The 23,013-nt window shown below is 29.6% G+C and overlaps 1 protein-coding gene across 5 annotated transcripts in view; it reads right to left on the bottom strand.

Moving 5' to 3' along the window:
* The window catches only part of LOC129916522 (alpha-1,6-mannosyl-glycoprotein 2-beta-N-acetylglucosaminyltransferase), a 41,144-nt gene that overhangs the window by 12,270 nt on the left and 5,861 nt on the right, over positions 1 to 23,013 (bottom strand). For 3 of the 5 annotated variants that reach the window (XM_055996519.1, XM_055996522.1, XM_055996518.1), the window contains 6 exons: positions 4,757 to 4,851; positions 2,370 to 2,498; positions 2,175 to 2,303; positions 1,931 to 2,100; positions 1,707 to 1,859; positions 1,541 to 1,629 (listed from right to left, as the gene is read on the bottom strand). In XM_055996519.1, the coding sequence (XP_055852494.1) occupies positions 1,541 to 1,629; positions 1,707 to 1,859; positions 1,931 to 2,100; positions 2,175 to 2,303; positions 2,370 to 2,498; positions 4,757 to 4,760 (674 nt within the window). In that variant the 5' untranslated portion in view covers positions 4,761 to 4,851. The remainder of the gene's footprint in view (positions 1 to 1,540; positions 1,630 to 1,706; positions 1,860 to 1,930; positions 2,101 to 2,174; positions 2,304 to 2,369; positions 2,499 to 4,756; positions 4,852 to 23,013) is intronic. The other 2 variants (XM_055996523.1, XM_055996521.1) reach the window with 1 other exon arrangement.

Raw genomic sequence — 23,013 nt, forward strand, 5'->3', positions numbered from 1 at the left:
TCTATCCTTAGGAATAAGTACTAACTGATTGTTTAACTGACTATTGAAAAATTGGCCCTAAATTTAAAATAAACAGTAAATTTTATACAGGGTGTAATATTCTTTTTTTGAAAACTGCAATAACAGGACAAGCTTTTAGACAAATAAACCAGTATTTCCCAATATTGTTTTAGTGAAAAAAAAAAATTTGGATAGAGGAAACAAAATACCAGTGCAAATTAAGGTTTTTTTTTGAAATTTTACAAGAACTGCATTTGATCGAAAAGCGGATTAACTTGGTCATTTAGCATATTCTGTTTGCACCATTACTTTTCGGACACTCCGTATATAGCACGAATAGTATTCGATTTGTATAAATGTAGTACATATTTAAAATATTCATTAAAATAAATAAAGTAAAATCTATTGAGCTATGTAAAAATCCTTTTTACGCTTAAGACTAGAATGCAGATACTTCAACTTTTCGTTTTGTTGAGTCCTGAGTAAAATTAACCCCTTAATTAACTTTCTTTTGAAGATAGATAAATATGCAAAGCCAGCAGCTCCGCATCTTTAAAAAGAAAATCCTTAAGATATGCACCGCACTCAACTTTTAAGAGCAACTGCAGAAACGATTCAGTATTATACAATTCTGTGTTGCCAAGATCGACGAAAAGGGAAACTGGAAAACAATAGTAAACAAAGTTTACTATACTGTTCGAAACGTCGCCAAAAAGGTTCAACACATATGTACATAAAGCCCGCTTAGGATTTAATAATATTAATATTTAAATATCATGAGCACGTACTTGCTCTTGAAAAAGTAAAATTTGAATTAGGTTAATAATATATCCTTTAACATTATCAGAACTATGTATATTCAACCTTTACAAAATTATTTTAAAATTGGAAGAAATTGGTTTAAAAAAACTGAAATACAATATTAAAATTTACCGTATTTTTTGAAAAAAATTAAAAACATTGTTTTGTTAAAGTCCACTCCATAGCATAAGGTATACTAAATATAATCAAAATCATTAGAGCCATTTTCAATAAAACTGTAATAGCTCAAAACGTTTTAATCGGAACGCTGTTTTCAAAACCGGAAAATTTCTCCGAAATGAAATTGAAATTTTCATACGATTTTCTTAAGGAATAAGATTTCTGTCACTTAAACGGACTTACAAGTGAATATAACCCCTTAAAAAAAAAAACAAACAGGGTATATTCACATATCCACCTATTTAAATCTGGGAACTTCGTAATAGCGCCAGAATAAAAGGCGGCAACCTATGTTTTCATGTTTTGTATAACATTATTTTCTAAATAAATGTTTGATTTTTGTTAATTTTGTTGTTTTTGAGATCTATCTCAAGAAAATGTACTGAAAAGTGAGATAGAACTTAAGCTCATTCTTTTTGCATATGAGCCAATGTCTCACAAGTTCTGATGTTCGGTTTCTAAAGTATCTATCATACTAAATGGTATGTATGTGCAATATGTTCTCATTACACATTATGTTGCTTTAATGCACTATTTGAAATTGTATGATTGAACTTACTGATCTCTTTTCATGTCTCGTGGACAGTCACCGGGGTCCACTCCAGGAAACTCATGTGGATGGGTTTGTATAGAAAATGGATAGAATATCTAAAAAATATAATATAATTAATTTCTTACTGTATCATATTAATAATTATATTATAAGCGAAAAAAATACAACAAACCTGCATTACTTTACAAAAATCTATTGTTTGCACCAAGTCATTAATATCCTCATCATAATAATCATGAGAAAAAATTAATAAGGTTTTTGAAATATCACGAGCTTGTGCTAAGCTCACGATTAAATGGCGAAGGTATGTGATGCGCGTGTGAACCTTAAAAAAATGAATTTATTATTTAAAATTGTTTATAGGGAAAAAGAAATTTAAGATGAAAATAATCAAACCTGTATCACTATTATCACAGAATCATTTTGAAGGGGACCAAAAGTATCCTCATTTAAAACTATTTGTAGTTCATTGTATTTGGCAATCATTCGCTTAATTTCAGTTATGTTTGGTGGATGATAGACTTCTAGGTAAAGATTTTGTGTTCCATTGTGATTTGCTAAAAGATCTTTTTTTTATTATATTAAATATAAGTTCAATTTGTAATTTATTTTGTTTTAGAATTTAAGTTTTGAAACATACCGACTGCAGTAACGGTCTGATTACGAGTTTTCACTTTAAGAAATTTGTGAAAAACCGATGGCACCATCGATAATATGGCTGCGGTTGAATCATTCGTTGGTTCGCCCACAATTGGATCTCGAGATTCAGCTGGAATTAAATAAAATTTGGTTTAATTAAATTTTGTTTTATTAAATTTAAAATTTGAAAACTTACAATAGTACGATACGTGTATTTGCAATAAAATGAAAAGTACGAAAATTGTTATTGTAGCACGTATGCAATAAGCATTTCTGCGCCTATACATCGACCCAGTATTGGGGAGTGGCAAGGGAATTCGTCTTCCTGTAATACAAAAACAAATATTGATTAGACTTTACTTGTATATCGTTTGTTTAGTAAAAATAGACATTATGAGGTCCTTAAAAAAATTGTCTTATTACTGTTGAAAATTGTATATTTTAAAGCAATATGATTATCGGGATTAACGATTTTCGTGAATTTTGATTTGCTAGTTCTGAATTCTAATTTCAAAATCCTGCGATTTCTTTATGTATGTATGGGTCAAAACGCCGTAATAATTAAAAAAAACTGTGTTTGTTTTTTTGGGTATGAGTCATGACATAGGTAAATTAGGTTGTATTTTGGAGTAAGGCTTTGAAAAGTGTGTTTAAGATATAAAGTTAATGCAGGGGTGATTCTAATTAAAGTGCAATAAGAATGAAGTTTTTTTTTAAAATAACGTTTACTAAGAAAAACAAAACAAGTGATAAAAATAACAAAAATTCAACTCAGGATGCCTTTTGACTAGAGATTGCAATCCCGGGATAATTTTCGATCCCGGGATTTGAAAAATTGAATCCCGGGTAATCCCGGGATTTGAAAAATATTTTGGTAGCCAAAAAACAGGTTTTTTGGATTGAAATTAATGATTAATTTTTATTATTGAACGAACAAAGTTCAAAAAAATAATATTCTTCATAAAAAACAAACAAAAAAAGTCAAACAAAAACTATATACATAGCTAACAAAAACTAAAAAATATTCCTAATGGAATAAAATATATACTCTAAACATTAATTTATTGTACAAAGTACAAACTGAATGAAGTTTATTTTAGAAGTATTTAAAAAAATAAATAAATATTAAATTAACATAAAATAACACATTAACAATTTAGTGTTAATAAATCACATTTGGAATTATTTTTATAAAAAAAATCGAATAAAAAGCAAAGCATCCAATGTCTTGTCTGCAAGTCAGCTTTTAAATTTTGTTCCAAAACTTGAAGCAGCAGAAAATGCACGCTGGGTTTCAATACTCGTTAATTAAATATTTATGTGCCTGCTCGTCGAATAATAAGGCTAGGATGGATAGTTTATCTTCCATAAAGGTAACAACCCTATGCAAAATCGGTCTTTTTGATTGAATTTTTGCTCAAACGCTTTCAAAACGAGATCCAAACAACCCCCAGTCTATTGGTGAGAATAGGAAGGAAGCAGTCAAAGGATTAGCTGAAACGAGTCTTATAGGAAGAGTGTATAAGATTCGGCCCAAATGTTACAAAAAAAACCGAGAAAAATCAATGGCTTCAAGAAAGTTTGTCCTTGTCAAGTCTAGGGGTTACTATTAGCTCCTAATTCCTAAAAAAAATTAAGGAATTTATACTTTTAACTTCGATTTTCAGTTTTTTCTTATCTGTAACTTTTGTAATATCAATTTTGTACTGTTTTTTGTCAATTTTACATCTAGTTACATTTATTTGACTTTTTTTTGTAAATATGTAAATTATGGTTAGCGCAGTAAAATCACATTTAAATTCTTTTCCAAAATCTGTTGGATTTCTTTTTAAACGGTCTTGGTTAAGCTTAGAATACTTATATTTGTGACTGAGTGTAAGTGTTTTCTATCTAATTCCTAATTCTTTCGAAAACTAACTGCTTTCTCATTGTTTACAAATAAATATTTCTTAGGCACGTTTAACCCACAACTTTTTAATTCTAAGGATCTTTGACCGACTTTTTTGTGGTGTTTTGACACATTCGGGTAGGTTGTCAATAATTGGTTTGTGGACTTATAATTCACTCTTTTGACATTGCACTTATGACCCTGCACCTAATTTAGCGATTTGGAATTATCTTTGAGTGTAAGAACGTTTTTGTCTGAAATTTTCTGTAAAAAAATTTATATATTTTGACTCATTGGGCTTAAATTTCAAATGTAGTCCAGGAAATTATTTTCATAATTCCTGTTTATTTACGAGTATACACTAATCAGTTAGTGATTCCTCTTTTAAGATTGTTCAAACTTATTACTTTGATCCAAACAACCTTGGATATGACCATTTTTTGGTTAGGCAACTGCATTATCAAAGAACTCGTAAGTACTTCAGATTTATGCATACCACCCAATATCTAAACATGTATGTATTATTTTCTAAATAAAGATAAATAATAAATAAAAATTGGTCTTTGTAAAACAAAAATCATCAGAATCTCAGCTATTTCAAATTACTACTGAGAAAAAGACTGCATCGACGTGACTAAAATTGAAATAATCATTAGTATTTATAAAAATACGTAATTATAAAAAAAAATACTTACTCATTTTTGAAGCTTCTATCCGGCACCTACTTTCCAAGTGGAGAACTTATTCGATAAAAACGAGTCTGCATTTGTTGCCATTTAGAGGAATACATCTAAAACGATAAATAAAAATAATTGAAGATAAATAAAATAAGTTCAAACTAATAAACGTCGTACATGTTTATAACAATGAACATAATATGAACTTATCAGCACAGTTGGACTGCACTACAAACTGTAACAATGCAAACTTATATCTTCATTACTCTGCTAATTATTTTCTTTTTTTCATATTTAATTAGCAGTTTGATTAAGGTGTTAGCTTGTGTTCCAGAAATTTAAACAAACGGATTATCTATTAACAAGTTGGACAGAATTATTTTTACGTCTTTTGCTACTTGCTATGAAATTGATGTAAATAATAAAAATAGAATCTATCTTCGACTTATTCGGAGAAAAAAAAACTATCAATTTAAAAGGTGAATGAGTGCAACACACAATGTGAACAATCAAGGTGCAGACGGAGAACAAATTAATTTTTCCAATCACGAACTAAAATGTGAAGGCTCAAGGTTGCCTTTGAAATAATGAACAAAATACAAAAAGAAGAAAAAGCAAAATTTTGTTCGTCGTCGTACATAGATTGTCAACTATTTTTTTTTTCTTTGCAGATTGAGATTTTACCTTGGGAGATTAGAGATTTAAAAAAAAAAGACATTTGGCTTAGAACGTTGTGTAGGTATAGTCTGAACGTCTGAGTCCATAAATATTAATAATGTCCAAGTGAGGGTAAAATTACTATTTGAACATTAATTTTTCATACAGGTGTGAAGTTATGAAGATTGTTATTTCTTTATTTTCAACTTTGAAAATAACACACTAAAGACGATGCTCATTAATCAAGTTCGTAGGTTAACATTAACCCATTATATTTATTATGATTTTTGGTGAAATAATTGAGAGTTACTTGGTTGAATCTATGTAGGTTATGTAATTTGTATTTTAGCACACTTTTTGGTTGCTAATAACAGTTTTAAAACTCGTTCAATCAAATAAGTTGGTTGAAAATAAACAAGGAATTATATTAGTTTTATCCGAGTAAGCTTATTACTTTTAGGGCCAATTTTTCAATGGTCAGATAAACCTCAGTTAGAGCTTATTCCTACGAATAAAAGTTTTTTTTCTATTGAAATTTACCCCTCTGATAGTCTAACTGACGATTGAAAAATCAGGGCTTAATCAAGTAAGCTAATTGATTAATAAGCCAGTCAGTTATTCAAAACAAAAAAATCTGAACAAGCAGGATTTTGGTCCTCCTGTATTAATCACAACATTCTTAAGTTCATATTTGAGCAGTGCAGCATTGATTATTGATTAGGGTGGGTCAAAAATATCGATACGAAAATCTTCTAAACGGTTAAAGCTATAAATTTGATGCCAAGGACTTTTTTGTATTACGTTTAAGCCGTTACAAGAACACACCTTGCTAATTTGATAATAATGACTTATCAGTGAAATTGAAAAATTTTGAAAAGTAACAAATTTTTTTATAATTTTTTTAAATTTTGACCTCGAATACCTTTCAAATGGTTAGATTAATAAAAAAAAAAAATAAAACTTTTTTGTGGAGCAATTTGTTTCCTACAAGAATATGTCTTGTCTTCCTAATTTTACAATTTGTTACGAAATTAAGAACAAAAAACGAATTTTTAAAGATTTTCTCAATTTTTGGACCTTAAATATCTCTTAAACGGTTCGTCAAACGAATAAAGTGTGCAAGGCCTTTTTTGTAGAGCGTTCAATTTCCTACAAGAATATGTAAAGAAATTTGTTTTAGTAGAAGATTGATCTAATAAAACGCAAATTCTGAATTTTGGTTTGGTTTCAATTTTCTTAATGCGTTTTAGATGAATTAATTTTAAAATAATTCGCAAACTGCACATCACGATTCACGACTAGTTAACTATAACTGGTCTTGGTAACTTGTTATAACAACGATGAGCTATTACAGTAGTTTTCTTGCGAAATGTGATTCGATAAATAGCCAAGAGATAAAGAAAGTAGAAAAATCCCCTTTAGAAAATAATGAGAGAGAATAGGAGGGGGCAATTCATGAAAACCGGAAAGTTTTATGAAAACTTTATTCGCGGATTGTACGAAATTCACGTAAGAATTCCATCACGTCAGTTTTTTTTTCAAAAAAAGTGTAAAATGCAAAAAATGCAATTCAATAAAAGTAATAATTTAATAATACCTTATTAAATTAAAAAATGTAAGTCATGTAAAATTCAATGAATCCAATACAGTAACACTCAATATTGAATTAAAATAAAATCTAACCTAACCTAAGCCTTACGATTTGTTTAAAAATTTCCAGATGTACAGTCTTAAAGTATTAATAAACAACTCCCTATTCCACTGGGTACCTGGGCACGTTGGTGTCCAGGCAAACGAGGAGGCGGACTCTTTAGCGAAAACGGGAGCAAATTCCCCTTTAATGGTACCTGAACCGTATTGCGGAATAGGAGAAAATGTTATTAAAAATAAAATAAAACTAGACGAGGAGACAAGGAGAGCAAAAAACTGGGCAGAACTACCAAAACTGAGACAAGCGAAAATCATTCTCGGGAACTACAATCAAGAGCGTTTCAAATCATGCATCAGTCTAAGTAGGAACAACCTTAGGTTAATCACTGGTCTCCTAGGGGCCAATGTAAGTTAAGAAGGCACCTAAATATTTTGGGCCTAGTAAATAATGCAACATGTAGATTAGGGTGGGTCAAAAAAATCGAAATTTTTTTTTTTGATTTGGTACTCCGAAAAATCGATTGCTAGACCCCTCTAGAATATACACACCAAATATGAGCTCTTTATATTAATGGGAAGGTCCTCCGCTTTGCAATTTTCCATTTTTACATCAAGCTTCTAATAAAAAAAAATAATTTTTTTATTAATTGACTTTTTAGCAAATTTCTTTTCATATTCTTGTAGGAAATTGAACGCTCTACAAAAAAGGCTTATACACTTTTTTCGTTTATCTAACCGTTGAATAGATATTTGAGGTCCAAAAATCGAGAAAATCTTTAAAAATTCGTTTTTTGTTCTTAATTTTGTAACAAATTGAAAAATTATAATGATCAAACGCGCAAGACATATTCTTGTTGAAAATTGATTGCTCCACAAAAAAGGTCTTATTAACTTTTTTCATTAATCTAACCATTCTAAAGATATTCGAGGTCAAAGTTAAAAATAAATATAAAAATATTTTATATTTTTAAAAAATTTCTAATTCACTGAAACCTCATTATTTTCAAATTAGCAAGATATATTCTTGAAGGGGCTTAAACGTTCTACAAAAAATTCCTTGGAATGAAATTGATTGCTTTAACCGTTTAGAAGATATTCGTATCCAAACCAATGCTCACTGATTTCAATAGTTTTCTTATGACCCGTATGCATTGCGATTTGGATACGAATATCTTCTAAACGGTTAAAGCAATCAATTTCATTCCAAGGAATTTTTTGTAGAACGTTTAAGCCCCTTCAAGAATATATCTTGCTAATTTGAAAATAATGAGGTTTCAGTGAATTAGAAATTTTTTAAAAATATAAAATATTTTTATATTTTTTTTAAACTTTGACCTCGAATATCTTTAGAATGGTTAGATTAATGAAAAAAGTTAATAAGACCTTTTTTGTGGAGCAATCAATTTTCAACAAGAATATGTCTTGCGCGTTTGATCATTATAATTTTTCAATTTGTTACAAAATTAAGAACAAAAAACGAATTTTTAAAGATTTTCTCGATTTTTGGACCTCAAATATCTATTCAACGGTTAGATAAACGAAAAAAGTGTATAAGGCCTTTTTTGTAGAGCGTTCAATTTCCTACAAGAATATGAAAAGAAATTTGCTAAAAAGTCAATTAATAAAAAAATTATTTTTTTTTAGTAGAAGCTTGATGTAAAAATGGAAAATTGCAAAGCGGAGGACCTTCCCATTAATATAAAGAGCTCATATTTGGTGTGTATATTCTAGAGGGGTCTAGCAATCGATTTTTCGGAGTACCAATTCAAAAAAAAGAATTTCGATTTTTTTGACCCACCCTAATGTAGATTCTGTAGCGAAAAAGAAGAAACACTAGATCACATTCTGGGAAGTTGCAATGCACTAATACACCAAATATTCAAACACCTGGGTCGCTACCAGGTCGAAGAGGATAAATAACACTCTATGAAAATATCCCAAATACGGCTCCGTGAAGCCAGAACTGCGACCTCAAAATTTTTGAACCAAATTTGTCTAATTCGTTTGTCCACCGTTTGTCCATGTTTGTCCACCCAAAATTTTCGTTTGTCCACCCTTCAAAAAAATTTTAGAGCAAATTCTTTTTTTTTATAGGAAGTCTGAAAAATGAAAAATCGTCTAAAACGCTCAAATTTTGAGATAGACGTATAAAACCAACTGCAATCGTTTGTCCACCTCGAGTTCTATGTACACACCAAATATTATCGTTTTTCCACCCCCCGTTTAGGAGCAATTCCAAAAACAAATTTTGCACTGAAAAATTGAAACTCCCCTAAAATCCCCAAAAATCAATTTTCATCAAAAATTCAAACTGCTGTCGTTTGTCCACCTCGAGTTCTTTACGTATACCAAAAATCATCGTTTGTCCACCCTCCGTTTAGGAGATATTCCAAAAAGAATTTTTTTATAGCAACTCAAAAAAAAGTACGCATACACCACAGTGTACCTGTACTGAAAATTAAAAAGTCCTCAAAAATTATTATTTTGTGAAAATTCAAACGGCAATCGTTTGTCCATTTCGAGAAATGGATACAAACAAAAAATCATCGTTTGTCCACCCCCCGTTTAGGTGATATTCAAAAAACAAATTTTGTACTGAAAATTTCAAAGTCCCAAAAAATTTCCAAAAATTGACTTTTTTCAAAATTTCAAATTTCTGTCGTTTGTCCACCTCGAGTTCTACACGTATACTAAAAATCGTCGTTTGTCCACCCTACGTTTAAAAGATATTCAAAAAACAAAATTTGTACTGAAAATTTCAAAGTCCCAAAAAATCTCCAACAATTGACTTTTTTCAAAATTTCAAATTTCTGTCGTTTGTCCACCTCGAGTTCTACACGTATACTAAAAATCGTCGTTTGTCCACCCTACGTTTAAAAGATATTCAAAAAACAAAATTTGTACTGAAAATTTCAAAGTCCCAAAAAATCTCCAAAAATTGACTTTTTTCAAAATTTCAAATTTCTGTCGTTTGTCCACCTCGAGTTCTACACGTATACTAAAAATCGTCGTTTGTCCACCCTACGTTTAAAAGATATTCAAAAAACAAAATTTGTACTGAAAATTTCAAAGTCCCAAAAAATCTCCAAAAATTGACTTTTTTCAAAATTTCAAATTTCTGTCGTTTGTCCACCTCGAGTTCTACACGTATACTAAAAATCGTCGTTTGTCCACCCTACGTTTAAAAGATATTCAAAAAACAAAATTTGTACTGAAAATTTCAAAGTCCCAAAAAATCTCCAAAAATTGACTTTTTTCAAAATTTCAAATTTCTGTCGTTTGTCCACCTCGAGTTCTACACGTATACTTAAAATCGTCGTTTGTCCACCCTACGTTTAAAAGATATTCAAAAAACAAAATTTGTACTGAAAATTTCAAAGTCCCAAAAAATCTCCAACAATTGACTTTTTTCAAAATTTCAAATTTCTGTCGTTTGTCCACCTCGAGTTCTACACGTATACTAAAAATCGTCGTTTGTCCACCCTACGTTTAAAAGATATTCAAAAAACAAAATTTGTACTGAAAATTTCAAAGTCCCAAAAAATCTCCAAAAATTGACTTTTTTCAAAATTTCAAATTTCTGTCGTTTGTCCACCTCGAGTTCTACACGTATACTAAAAATCGTCGTTTGTCCACCCTACGTTTAAAAGATATTCAAAAAACAAAATTTGTACTGAAAATTTCAAAGTCCCAAAAAATCTCCAAAAATTGACTTTTTTCAAAATTTCAAATTTCTGTCGTTTGTCCACCTCGAGTTCTACACGTATACTTAAAATCGTCGTTTGTCCACCCTACGTTTAAAAGATATTCAAAAAACAAATTTTGTACTGAAAATTTCAAAGTCCCATAAAATCTTCAAAATTTGACTTTTTTCAAAACTTCAAATTTCTGTCGTTTGTCCACCTTGAGTTCTATACGTATTCTAAAAATCGTCGTTTGTCCACCCTACGTTTAATAGATATTCAAAAAACAAATTTTGTACTGAAAATTTCAAAGTCCCATAAAATCTCCAAAATTTGACTTTTTTCAAAATTTCAAATTTCTGTCGTTTGTCCACCTCGAGTTCTACACGTATGCCAAAAATCGTCGTTTGTCCACCCTACGTTTAAAAGATATTCAAAAAACAAATTTTGTACTGAAAATTTCAAAGTCCCATAAAATCTCCAAAATTTGACTTTTTTCAAAATTTCAAATTTCTGTCGTTTGTCCACCTCGAGTTCTACACGTATGCCAAAAATCGTCGTTTGTCCACCCTACGTTTAGGAGATATTCAAAAAACAAATTTTGTACTGAAAATTTCAAAGTCCTATAAAATCTCCAAAATTTGACTTTTTTCAAAATTTCAAATTTCTGTCGTTTGTCCACCTCGAGTTCTATACGTATACCAAAAATCGTCGTTTGTCCACCCTACGTTTAGAAGATATTCAAAAAACAAATTTTGTACTGAGAAATCGAAAAAAAAATATTACGCATACACCAGAGTGAAAATTTCAAAATCCTCAAAAATTACTTTTTTTCAAAAATTCAAACGGCAATCGTTTGTCCACCTCGAGAAATGGATACAAACAAAAAATCGTCGTTTGTCCACCCTACGTTTAAAAGATATTCAAAAAACAAATTTTGTACTGAAAATTTCAAACTCCCATAAAATCTCCAAAATTTGACTTTTTTCAAAATTTCAAATTTCTGTCGTTTGTCCACCTTGAGTTCTACACGTATGCGAAAAATCGTCGTTTGTCCACCTTACGTTTAGGAGATATTCCAAAAAGAATTTTTCTATAGCAACTCTCAAGAAAATACGCATAGGTACATTCTTATAGATATAATTTGTTATAATATTTTATTTACTTTGTAATTAATTGAATTTTGTATGATGTAATGGAGTTGGAGAATAAAGAAAAAAAAAAAAAAAAAAAATTCCTTAGTAAAAATAACAAAAACCCCAAAAATTTTTTTTACAATAATTTTAGCACTAATTCTTATTCAAATAACTTAGCACTTTAATTTACCATACTAACTTAAACTATTTATATGAACTAAATGCAGTAGCTCAAAAATTTAAGGAACAGACAAAATTAGTGTTTCTTTTTATTTAGTGATTTTTAGTGAAAAATATCATGACAAAACAAAAAGCATATGAAAGCTTCATTTTTTTGTTTTACGATTTTAGAAGTAAAGATTTTATTTCAAATGGTGAAAAAGAAATAGAAATATCCCAACATCAAAATTTTCCAAATTTGTTTTATTCTTATTTTTGTCTTAAGGAAGTGGGAATTTTTTTTGATAAAATGATTTTTATTTTTTTAAAGGCTATTCATTTAGCTTATTCGTTTTTAAAGACTGCATTTTCAGTCATTAAACAAAAATTCATACTCTTGAATTAAACTATTCATACCCCAACAACGGTTCACTTTATAAAAAATGCAAGGATACATTTGAAATAATCATTTAAAAAAATAAGTCAATAAAAAACATTTTTCTTACAGAAAAATTAAAAATTGTCAAACACATTTTTTGGTTTTTATACCATTTTTGGCTCTTTATACCATTTTTGAATGCTTTTTTTCATAAAATTAGTTAAAGTTATTCTAGTAATAAGAGAGTGCTTAGTTATTTGAATAATAATAAGTGCTAAAATTTCTGTAAAAATTTTTTTTTTGGGGATCATATGGGACATTGAATTTTTCAGTACAAATTTTGTTTTTTTTTTTAATATCTTTTAAACTTAGGGTGGACAAACTACGATTTTTGGCATACGTTTAAAACTCGGGGTGGACAAACGACAGAAATTTGAAATTTTGAAAAAAGTCAAATTTTGGAGATTTTATGGGACTTTGAAATTTTCAGTACAAAATTTGTTTTTTGAATATCTTTTAAACGTAGGGTGGACAAACGACGATTTTTAGAATACGTATAGAACTCGAGGTGGACAAACGACAGAAATTTGAAATTTTGAAAAAAGTCAAATTTTGGAGATTTTATGGGAGTTTGAAATTTTCAGTACAAAATTTGTTTTTTGAATATCTTTTAAACGTAGGGTGGACAAACGACGATTTTTTGTTTGTATCCATTTCTCGAGGTGGACAAACGATTGCCGTTTGAATTTTTGAAAAAAAGTAATTTTTGAGGATTTTGAAATTTTCACTCTGGTGTATGCGTAATATTTTTTTTTCGATTTCTCAGTACAAAATTTGTTTTTTGAATATCTTCTAAACGTAGGGTGGACAAACGACGATTTTTGGTATACGTATAGAACTCGAGGTGGACAAACGACAGAAATTTTGAAAAAAGTCAAATTTTTGAGATTTTATGGGACTTTGAAATTTTCAGTACAAAATTTGTTTTTTGAATATCTTTTAAACGTAAGGTGGACAAACGACGATTTTTGGCATACGTGTAGAACTCGAGGTGGACAAACGACAGAAATTTGAAATTTTGCAAAAGTCAATTTTTGGAGATTTTTTGGGACTTTGAATTTTTCAGTACAAATTTTGTTTTTTGAATATCTCCTAAACGTAGGGTGGACAAACGACGATTTTTGGCATACGTGTAGAACTCGAGGTGGACAAACGACAGAAATTTGAAATTTTGAAAAAAGTCAAATTTTTGAGATTTTATGGGACTTTGAAATTTTCAGTACAAAATTTGTTTTTTGAATATCTTTTAAACGTAGGGTGGACAAACGACGATTTTTGGCATACGTGTAGAACTCGAGGTGGACAAACGACAGAAATTTGAAATTTTGAAAAAAGTCAATTTTTGGAGATTTTTTGGGACTTTGAAATTTTCAGTACAAATTTTGTTTTTTGAATATCTTTTAAACGTAGGGTGGACAAACGACGATTTTTGGCATACGTGTAGAACTCGAGGTGGACAAACGACAGAAATTTGAAATTTTGAAAAAAGTCAATTTTTGGAGATTTTTTGGGACTTTGAATTTTTCAGTACAAATTTTGTTTTTTGAATATCTCCTAAACGTAGGGTGGACAAACGATGATTTTTTGTTTGTATCCATTTCTCGAGGTGGACAAACGATTGCCGTTTGAATTTTTGAAAAAAAGTAATTTTTGAGGATTTTGAAATTTTCACTCTGGTGTATGCGTAATATTTTTTTTCGATTTCTCAGTACAAAATTTGTTTTTTGAATATCTTCTAAACGTAGGGTGGACAAACGACGATTTTTGGCATACGTGTAGAACTCGAGGTGGACAAACGACAGAAATTTGAAATTTTGAAAAAAGTCAATTTTTGGAGATTTTTTGGGACTTTGAAATTTTCAGTACAAAATTTGTTTTTTGAATATCTCTTAAACGTAGGGTGGACAAACGATGATTTTTGGTATACGTGTAGAACTCGAGGTGGACAAACGACAGAAATTTGAAATTTTGAAAAAAGTCAAATTTTGGAGATTTTTTGGGACTTTGAAATTTTCAGTACAAAATTTGTTTTTTGAATATCTTTTAAACGTAGGGTGGACAAACAACGATTTTTGGTATACGTGTAGAACTCGAGGTGGACAAACGACAGAAATTTGAAATTTTGAAAAAAGTCAAATTTTGGAGATTTTATGGGACTTTGAAATTTTCAGTACAAAATTTGTTTTTTGAATATCTTCTAAACGTAGGGTGGACAAACGACGATTTTTGGCATACGTGTAGAACTCGAGGTGGACAAACGACAGAAATTTGAAATTTTGAAAAAAGTCAATTTTTGGAGATTTTTTGGGACTTTGAATTTTTCAGTACAAATTTTGTTTTTTGAATATCTCCTAAACGTAGGGTGGACTAACGATGATTTTTTGTTTGTATACATTTCTCGAGGTGGACAAACGATTGCCGTTTGAATTTTTGAAAAATAATAATTTTTGAGGACTTTTTAATTTTCAGTAGAGGCGTACTTTTTTTTAAGTTGCTATAAAAAAATTCTTTTTGGAATATCTCCTAAACAGAGGGTGGACAAACGATGATTTTTGGTATACGTAAAGAACTCAAGGTGGACAAACGACAGCAGTTTGAATTTTTGATGAAAATTGATTTTTGGGGATTTTAGGGGAGTTTTAATTTTTCAGTGCAAAATTTGTTTTTTAAATTGCTCCTAAACAGGGGGTGGAAAAACGATAATATTTGGTATGTATATAGAACTCGAGGTGGACAAACGATTGCAGTTGGTTTTATACGTCTATCTCAAAATTTGAGCGTTTTAGACGATTTTTCATTTTTCAGACTTCCTATAAAAAAAAAGAATTTGCTCTAAAATTTTTTTGAAGGGTGGACAAACGAAAATTTTGGGTGGACAAACATGGACAAATGGTGGACAAACGAATTAGACAAATTTGGTTCAAAAATTTTGAGGTCGCAGTTCTGGCTTCACGGAGCCCCCAAATACTCAATTTCCTGGGTACAATAGATCTTATATGTAGGTCGCAGTGCATCTTACACCTTAAATATCAATCAATCATTGCAGTTTAAATATTTTCACAATAGTCTTTTCAGCAAAGGAAAGGAGAAATTTCTATTTCGCTCCTCTACTGCACTTCTAGAAATCATATAATTAAATATATATTAAAGTGTCATCCGCAAACAATAAAGCCTTTGAATAATGTTAAACGTTCTTAAGGTCATTGATGAAAAATATGAAACAGAAGCGTCCTCAAACCACATCTTGAGGTACATACACACTGTCTCAACTCAATTCTTTTGGAATTCGACTTTAATTTTTTTTACAAACAGGATAGTTTTAGCTTGGAGCTCGATCAAGCCAACGGATTTCATTAATATCCAAGGCATATAGAATCTTCTATTCTATCAATTTTGTATAGTTTTAGCTTAACAAAAGTCACTGTGGCGTATGCGTAACTTTTTTTAATTGAATACCTTAAGCGATAAAAAGAAATATAATAATTGTCAACATGAAGACTTCTTTTTGCTAGAGTATTCCAAACCAGAAATATTAAATGAAAAAAATAAAACAATATCTGACTTCTTGAATTTTCTTGACCCTGCACTGACCGTTTAAGTTTTATTTAATGTTCGGCCATGGGAAGTTTTACATTTTGGGCAAGAGCCGACAGTTAATTTTGAGTGTTGAAATAAATATACATAATTAAAATTTGAGGAGGTAGGTTTAAAAATTCAGAATCTTATGTTATAATATAAGTATAGAGGTCAGGAGCTCTTACGATGAATGAAGTAACACAAATATGTCGACAAAAAGTTTTTAACTAGCAAAACGCCCGACTACGGCGTCAAATATATTTTTGCATCCACCTTCCTTGGGTTTACTTAAAAGCAGAATAGGACATTGTAAGAGGTTAAGTAAGTACAAAGTTTCTTTAGATCCAAAACTTTGTATATATACTTTAAAAAAAACGTTTACCTACCAAAAAAATTAAAAAAAGTTACATTTGGAAGCTTGAGAGAGAAAATCAAAGACACTGCTATTTCAATGTTCGGGCAAAAACTAGAGTGTTTCAATAAATGTTTTGTACAAAACAGTGATAAGCATATTTAAAAAGTTGAAAACCTTGGATATGATAACTGAGGTCCTGCCCAATGCAAAATATAATTTTAAACTTTATTGCAAACCCGCACTTTAAAAATATTTATCTTTTTATGAAAATTGTGTAAGCACTGCTATTTTTGTGTTCACAGCTGTATGTACCTCGCACATCAATATTTGGTCGATATTTTTTTGGAATCAATTACCATTTTATGAAGTCAGAATTTTAAAATGACTACATTTTTAAAATCGATAAAAAAAAACAACCAGAAAAATTGGTAAAAATCTTCCATTTATCCAATCAACTATTTTGTATCTTTTCTACGTACCTAGTATGTTCTGTTATTTTAAGATCCGATGAATAAGACGCATTTCCTTATAGTACATTCAAATAAAGTGAAAAAAGGGTAAACCTCGGAATGAATGCTAATAGAATTTTTTTTTTTGCTCAATATCTTCGTTTTGGCCGATTTCACCATTTTTTATCACTAATTTTTTAAATAAGTCGGGAAGAATGAAACCCCAAGTCGTAATTTTAAGGAAATGATGCTTCTTCTTCAGCACCAAATTTCTTTGGAATATATTGTTGCAAAAAACAAGTAGAAGGATTTGAACACAAGTAGTTTTTTCTCAACTCTCTCACTATATCTCGAAGGAAATTACTGCAAGTTCTTGTTTTCAGGTGAATGAGACCATGACGCTAGCATTATACTGAAGCCTTCTAACTTAAAATTGTACAATTTAATTCAGTTACTTTCGGTATTGAAAAAAGCATTTTTTTGGGGTGCCTAATACTTTTAGCCAAGGCTGTATCTATATAAAAATGGTATTTTTTAGAAAGGGGTACATTTTAGGATATGCACAAAAAACATCCTTTTGCAATCTTTGAATTGGTGCTAATAGGCTAGTTTTTTTGTTTCTATCTTTGTTTTGATATTTTTTAACTTAGGTATGTCAAAATTCTAAAAAAAATCTCACAATGGGCTATTAGGCAAAAATTTTAATTGCAAATGACAGTCCGCAGATAGCCTGCACAAAATTAAAATAAACTGAAACATGGTACATATTTGTATTGTGAAAGGTCCAGGGGAAAAATACCACAAGTCCATTGCAACTCATTCTGAGGAAAACCCAATTTAAAATTGTATTCTCTATACGACTTAGTACTTAAAGCACATCATTTATTTAAGCAAAGGTTTAATTTATTTTCTAAAAGTAAGAATGCTATCACAAAATGCTGCTACAAAATGACATGTGCCGTTTTTTCTCTGGTCCCTTCATATAGTTTACTAACAACGATTTGGGGTGCTTTGAACAGAATTGCAATGAATACTTTGTTGGTTTTCTTAATAGATACAAAAAGCATTCACTTTTTCTCAATCAAAGAATTACTTCAATGCAATATTATATAGATTATGTATGCTTACATAACATTATGTAACAACTGCCTAATTAATCATTTATTAATCAAAAATGATACTATTCATTACATTTCCTTCGCTTCAATGAAAATCATTTTTAAAAGTAATTTGTTTTATTTTAAGCCAAAAATATGAATTATATTACGCTCAAAGAATTTGTATGGCCACTTTGTTAGGAGGTAAGGTAGATGTATTGCGTGCTCTTATTGTAAAATAATTCCAAAATCATTGGGTATACAAAAAAAGCAAGGTGATTGTACGCCATTGATAGCCTAAATGACTATAAACCATTAACTATTCCTTTCAACGACAAAAGAACAAAAAAAGAGAACACTAGAACTATAATATTTCAGCGGTTCATGTTTATATACATATCAAGCCAAATCTTTATTACCACAGACACGCGACTACTTGTTAGATTGCATCAGTTACCTAGTAGTTGGTGTTTAGATTTCATAAAAAAATTATATTTTAAATAAATAATTCATTTGGTTAACGTAATTGTGTTAATGAACAAAATATTCGAATTTAAAAATCCACATGAAAAAAATAAACAAACAAAAAGAAATATTTTATCTTTATGGATAATTTATACTTTTTACTTGCTCTATATTTAAAGATACCGTTCCCTTTAGTAGTTTATCTCAATTGAATAGTTTTTGTGCACGACTGTAATTCCAAGTAATTGGTGTTTTAATTGAAGTTACTAAAAATTCCTCCCCTATACTTCACAAATTAGCACATTTTTAAAAGGGAAAGAAAATTATTTGGGGACAAATGTGACAACTTATCTTACATTCTTACATGACTTGACCGACCATATGACACGAATTTTGAATTGTTTAAACATGTCAAGTTTCAAGATCGGTTCAAAAACCATCTTTTATTGATTTAGGATTCCTCAGCAATACTCATCACTTTAACTACAACTTCAAAATTTTTTAACCAAAATTTGTTTGATACCCAGATCGGAAACTTTTTTTTGTATCCGTGAATAGGTAAGTAAGTGTGAAATATACACACAGTGTAACAATAGTGTTTTCACGCATACTTAGCCAAAAGCGTTCGACTTTTCAGCATGATTAGCCAAAAGCATCAATCCGAGTTTGTAGGCAAACAAGTATGACGTCAGAAGTTTCCCATCTCCTTCTGGGTATTTCTGGACTAATTCGTTTGTTTACCTTTTTTCCATATTTTTGTCCACCCAAAATTTTCGTTTGTCTACTCTTCAAAAAAAATCAGAGTAAATTCTTTTTTTTTTTTTGTATAGGAAGTCTGAAAAATGAAAAATTTTCAAAATGCCCAACAAAAGTTACCCATACACCACAGTGTACGAGTATGAACTGAAAATTTCAAAGTTTCTAAAAAAAAAAAATCATTGTTTGTCCACCCTACATTTAGGAGATATTCAGAAAAAGAAATTTTGTACTAAAAAATTCAAAATTCAGGGACAAATTCCCAAAAATTGTTTTTTTTTTCAAAAATTTAAATTTTTATCGTTTGTCCACATCGAGTTCTTTACGTTTAGAAGATATTCAAAAAACAAATTTTGTACTGAAAAATTCCCAACAAAAATTACGCATACACCACAATGTATGTACTAAAAATTTCAAGACCCACAAAAATGCACATACACACATCTATTGTCTTAGATGATTTTTCATTTTTCAGACTTCCTATAAAAAAAAGAAGGGGAAATTTTTGGGTGGACAAAAGAGTTACGCAATTCTGGCTTCATGGAGCTTATCTAAGGTGCATTCTTTTTCTAACCATAGTTAACTATTTTTAACTATGGTTAACTTTGGCCGTTCCTTCAATACAAAATAGTTACGATTTGTAACTATTTCGGTCAAATAGTTACGATTCCTAACTATTTCCAACTCACCTCAATGATTTGAGTTGTATAACCTCATGAGATTGTTGATGTGTCAAAGCGGATTTATTTTACATTTATACAAAATAAACTCAAAAAATGTTTTCTTTTGGTAATAAGCGGAACAAATTAAATTAAAAAGAGAGTTTTGTAATTGTATGATGCGAGAGAAATTATTTTGAATAAAAATCATGAGTTTTTGTTATAATAATGCAAATAAAAGTATTCTCAAAAAAAAAAATATGTTTGATGGTTTGAAAGTTTAACAATATCTAACACGTTCCTAAATGATTTGTAAAAAAACGCAACAAATCCCAAAAATGAAACTTCAACAACTTTTTTTTTTGGCATAACAACCATAGTTAACTACATGGTTGTTAAAAGAACGAAATCATACTGGGAAAAGGAAGTCAATATATATGTGTATTGTTTAACATTAATTAGGCTATTATTTATAAAATTGTTTAACTTTAAACAACTGCTTAAATTTGCAAAACGTGTTCAAAAACTTTGTTTGTTGTTGTCTTATAGCTGATAAACATAGACACAGGGAAAGAACCTTGAATAGTGTGTTATTTATTATTTATCAAATAAAGCATATTTTCCAAAATTTGAGACAAGTTAAACAGTGTCTTAGTACACTCAGGGAAAAAAAATTGTTATTTTGTAACTATTTGCATAGTCACTTTATAGAATTCAATTGAATTTTTTTTATTTATTTAGAAACTTTTGAGCCCGTATACATTTTAAAATTCAGCCTTGTTGTCAGGGCCTAAAGTTACTTTGACTCCACTTTAGCTTTCTCAAATCCAACTTCGTTCTCAGTAAGAACCCAATAACTTAAATGTGAAATTTTTTTTTTTTTATAATTGCCATATTAGTTACTATTCATAAAATAATTCACTAAATCTGAAATAAAAAATTATTCAATCCAATTTAATCGACCTTTACAAAATCAAATTTAAACTCATCATTTTCAACACGAAAATTTAAAAAATATTTATGTCAAGAGAAATGAGAGAAATTCTAAAAAATCATTTTCCAAAAGTAAAAAATTCTGTAGAAAGTAGAATAAAACTCAATTCACTTTCAATTAAGCATGTTTTTATATTTCGTGATATACCTATACAACATCGTTTGAAAAAGTTTTTATCGTTTGACGTTATGAAAAATTTTTTAAATCAAGGGGCACGGTAGTGCCCAGCCAAGTTCTCTAGCAACTTTGGCACTACACCCTTATTTACAGGAAACAACTCAGGCCATTTTCGACCCCCCTCTAACTTCCACACCAAAGATGCTAGAAATTTCAAACTCGCTACATTTATTAAGCTTGTCAAAACAAAACTCCTCACAAAATTTCAGCCTTTTACGATGAGTAGTTTCTGAGATATAGGGCTTCAAAAATCGCAAAAACCGTAACTGACTGACTGACTCACTCACTCACTCACTGACAGATCATCAAAATTATGGAGAACTTCCCGTTAACGTAGAAACTTGAAATTTTACACGGTGATAGGTCTTGTGGTGTATACAAAGGGAAAAATCGCAAATTTGAGATTTTCAATTCAGGGGGCGTGGCATCCGCCCATTTCCGCTGAATTATCATCAAATATTATAGAGCACTTCTGATTATCGTAGAATCTTGAAATTTGGTAGAATGGTAGAGCTGGTAGTTTATACAAAGGAAAAAATTTAAAATTTGAGAATTTCAGCCAGGGGGCGTGGCAACCGCCCATTTCCGCTGAATTTTCATTAAATATAATAGAGCACTTCTGATTATCGTAGAATCTTGAAACTTGGTAGAATGGTAGAGATGGTAGTTTATACAAAGGAAAAAATTTAAAGTTTGAGAATTTCAGCCAGGGGGCGTGGCAACCGCCCATTTTCACTGAATTTTCATCAAATATAGAGATTTTCAATTCTAAAGCCATACCTTGCAAAAAGTAGTGAAATCACAACAAAAACATTACTGTTAAAAAAGGAGCCAAGTTCTCCTATTATGAAATTATGCTGGCACAAAAAGTACTGAGATGTAAAAGTGTACCAAGTTCTAAAGTTTGGGTTCAAATTCGTATCAATAAAATTTTGATTGTTTACTTGGCAATTTTTGAAATAACTTTAAAAATCGATGGTTAAGAAAAATTGTCAAGAGAACAATCAAAATTTTATTGATACGAATTTGAACCCAAACTTTAGAACTTGGTACACTTTTACATCTCAGTACTTTTTGTGCCAGCATAATTTCATAATAGGAGAACTTGGCTCCTTTTTTAACAGTAATGTTTTTGTTGTGATAATATTTTCTTTATCAAATATGCAAAAGAAGTTTCTTTGGTTGAGTACATGCGGTAAGCTAATTCTTTTCTAAAGAAATAATCATATTTCTTTGTTTCTAATTAAAAAAAAAAAAAAAAATATTTTCATCCATCCAACATATTTTGCATTCAATTTAAAGCTTACTCAAACGAATCAGAAATATAGTGGTTGATCTATTAATTAACCTTTGAAGAATAAAAATAAAAAAATTGATTCTGAAAAGAACTACACTCAACAAAAAAATACTTAATTATCTCATAGTTGGTTATGTGATTTTCTTTCTTGATGAATAATTATAGTTTTTTTTTTATTTTGTATAATTTTGTTGATTTGCAGTCAAGTATTTTGAATTTTTTACAAATAAAGAACACTTGCATAATATTTGATATATTGATATTGTATGTTTTAAGAATTCCTAATTTCTAGAAAATTTTATTGCAAACATTGTCTATGTCATCATTAAATGATATTGTGTAATTAAACACCATGATATCAAGATATTTAATTGATGTTATTTGATCTGTCTGTATATTGTTAATAAATATTTTAAATAGTTCTTAAGAGAAGAATAGTAAACATTTTATATTGTTTGTTTTAAAAATAAGTTAATTTACATTTTCATCTTTTTAATTTATTTCTGTGAATTTTGAGAGTCTCGAAAATTTGAAAATAGAATTGAAAAGCTCTCATATTCAATATATCAGATGATATATAGATTACTTACTTACTTATGCAAAATATATTAACTCTCCATTAAATATAAAGTCGCCATTAAAAATGGGAAATAAATATATAATGCCGCCATTAAAAATAGGAAATCTTAAAATTCGTATGCGATTTGATAGATTTTCAGTTTTTAA

Source organism: Episyrphus balteatus, chromosome 3 (assembly GCF_945859705.1).
Source record: "Episyrphus balteatus chromosome 3, idEpiBalt1.1, whole genome shotgun sequence".
Classification (NCBI taxonomy): Eukaryota; Metazoa; Arthropoda; class Insecta; order Diptera; family Syrphidae; genus Episyrphus; species Episyrphus balteatus.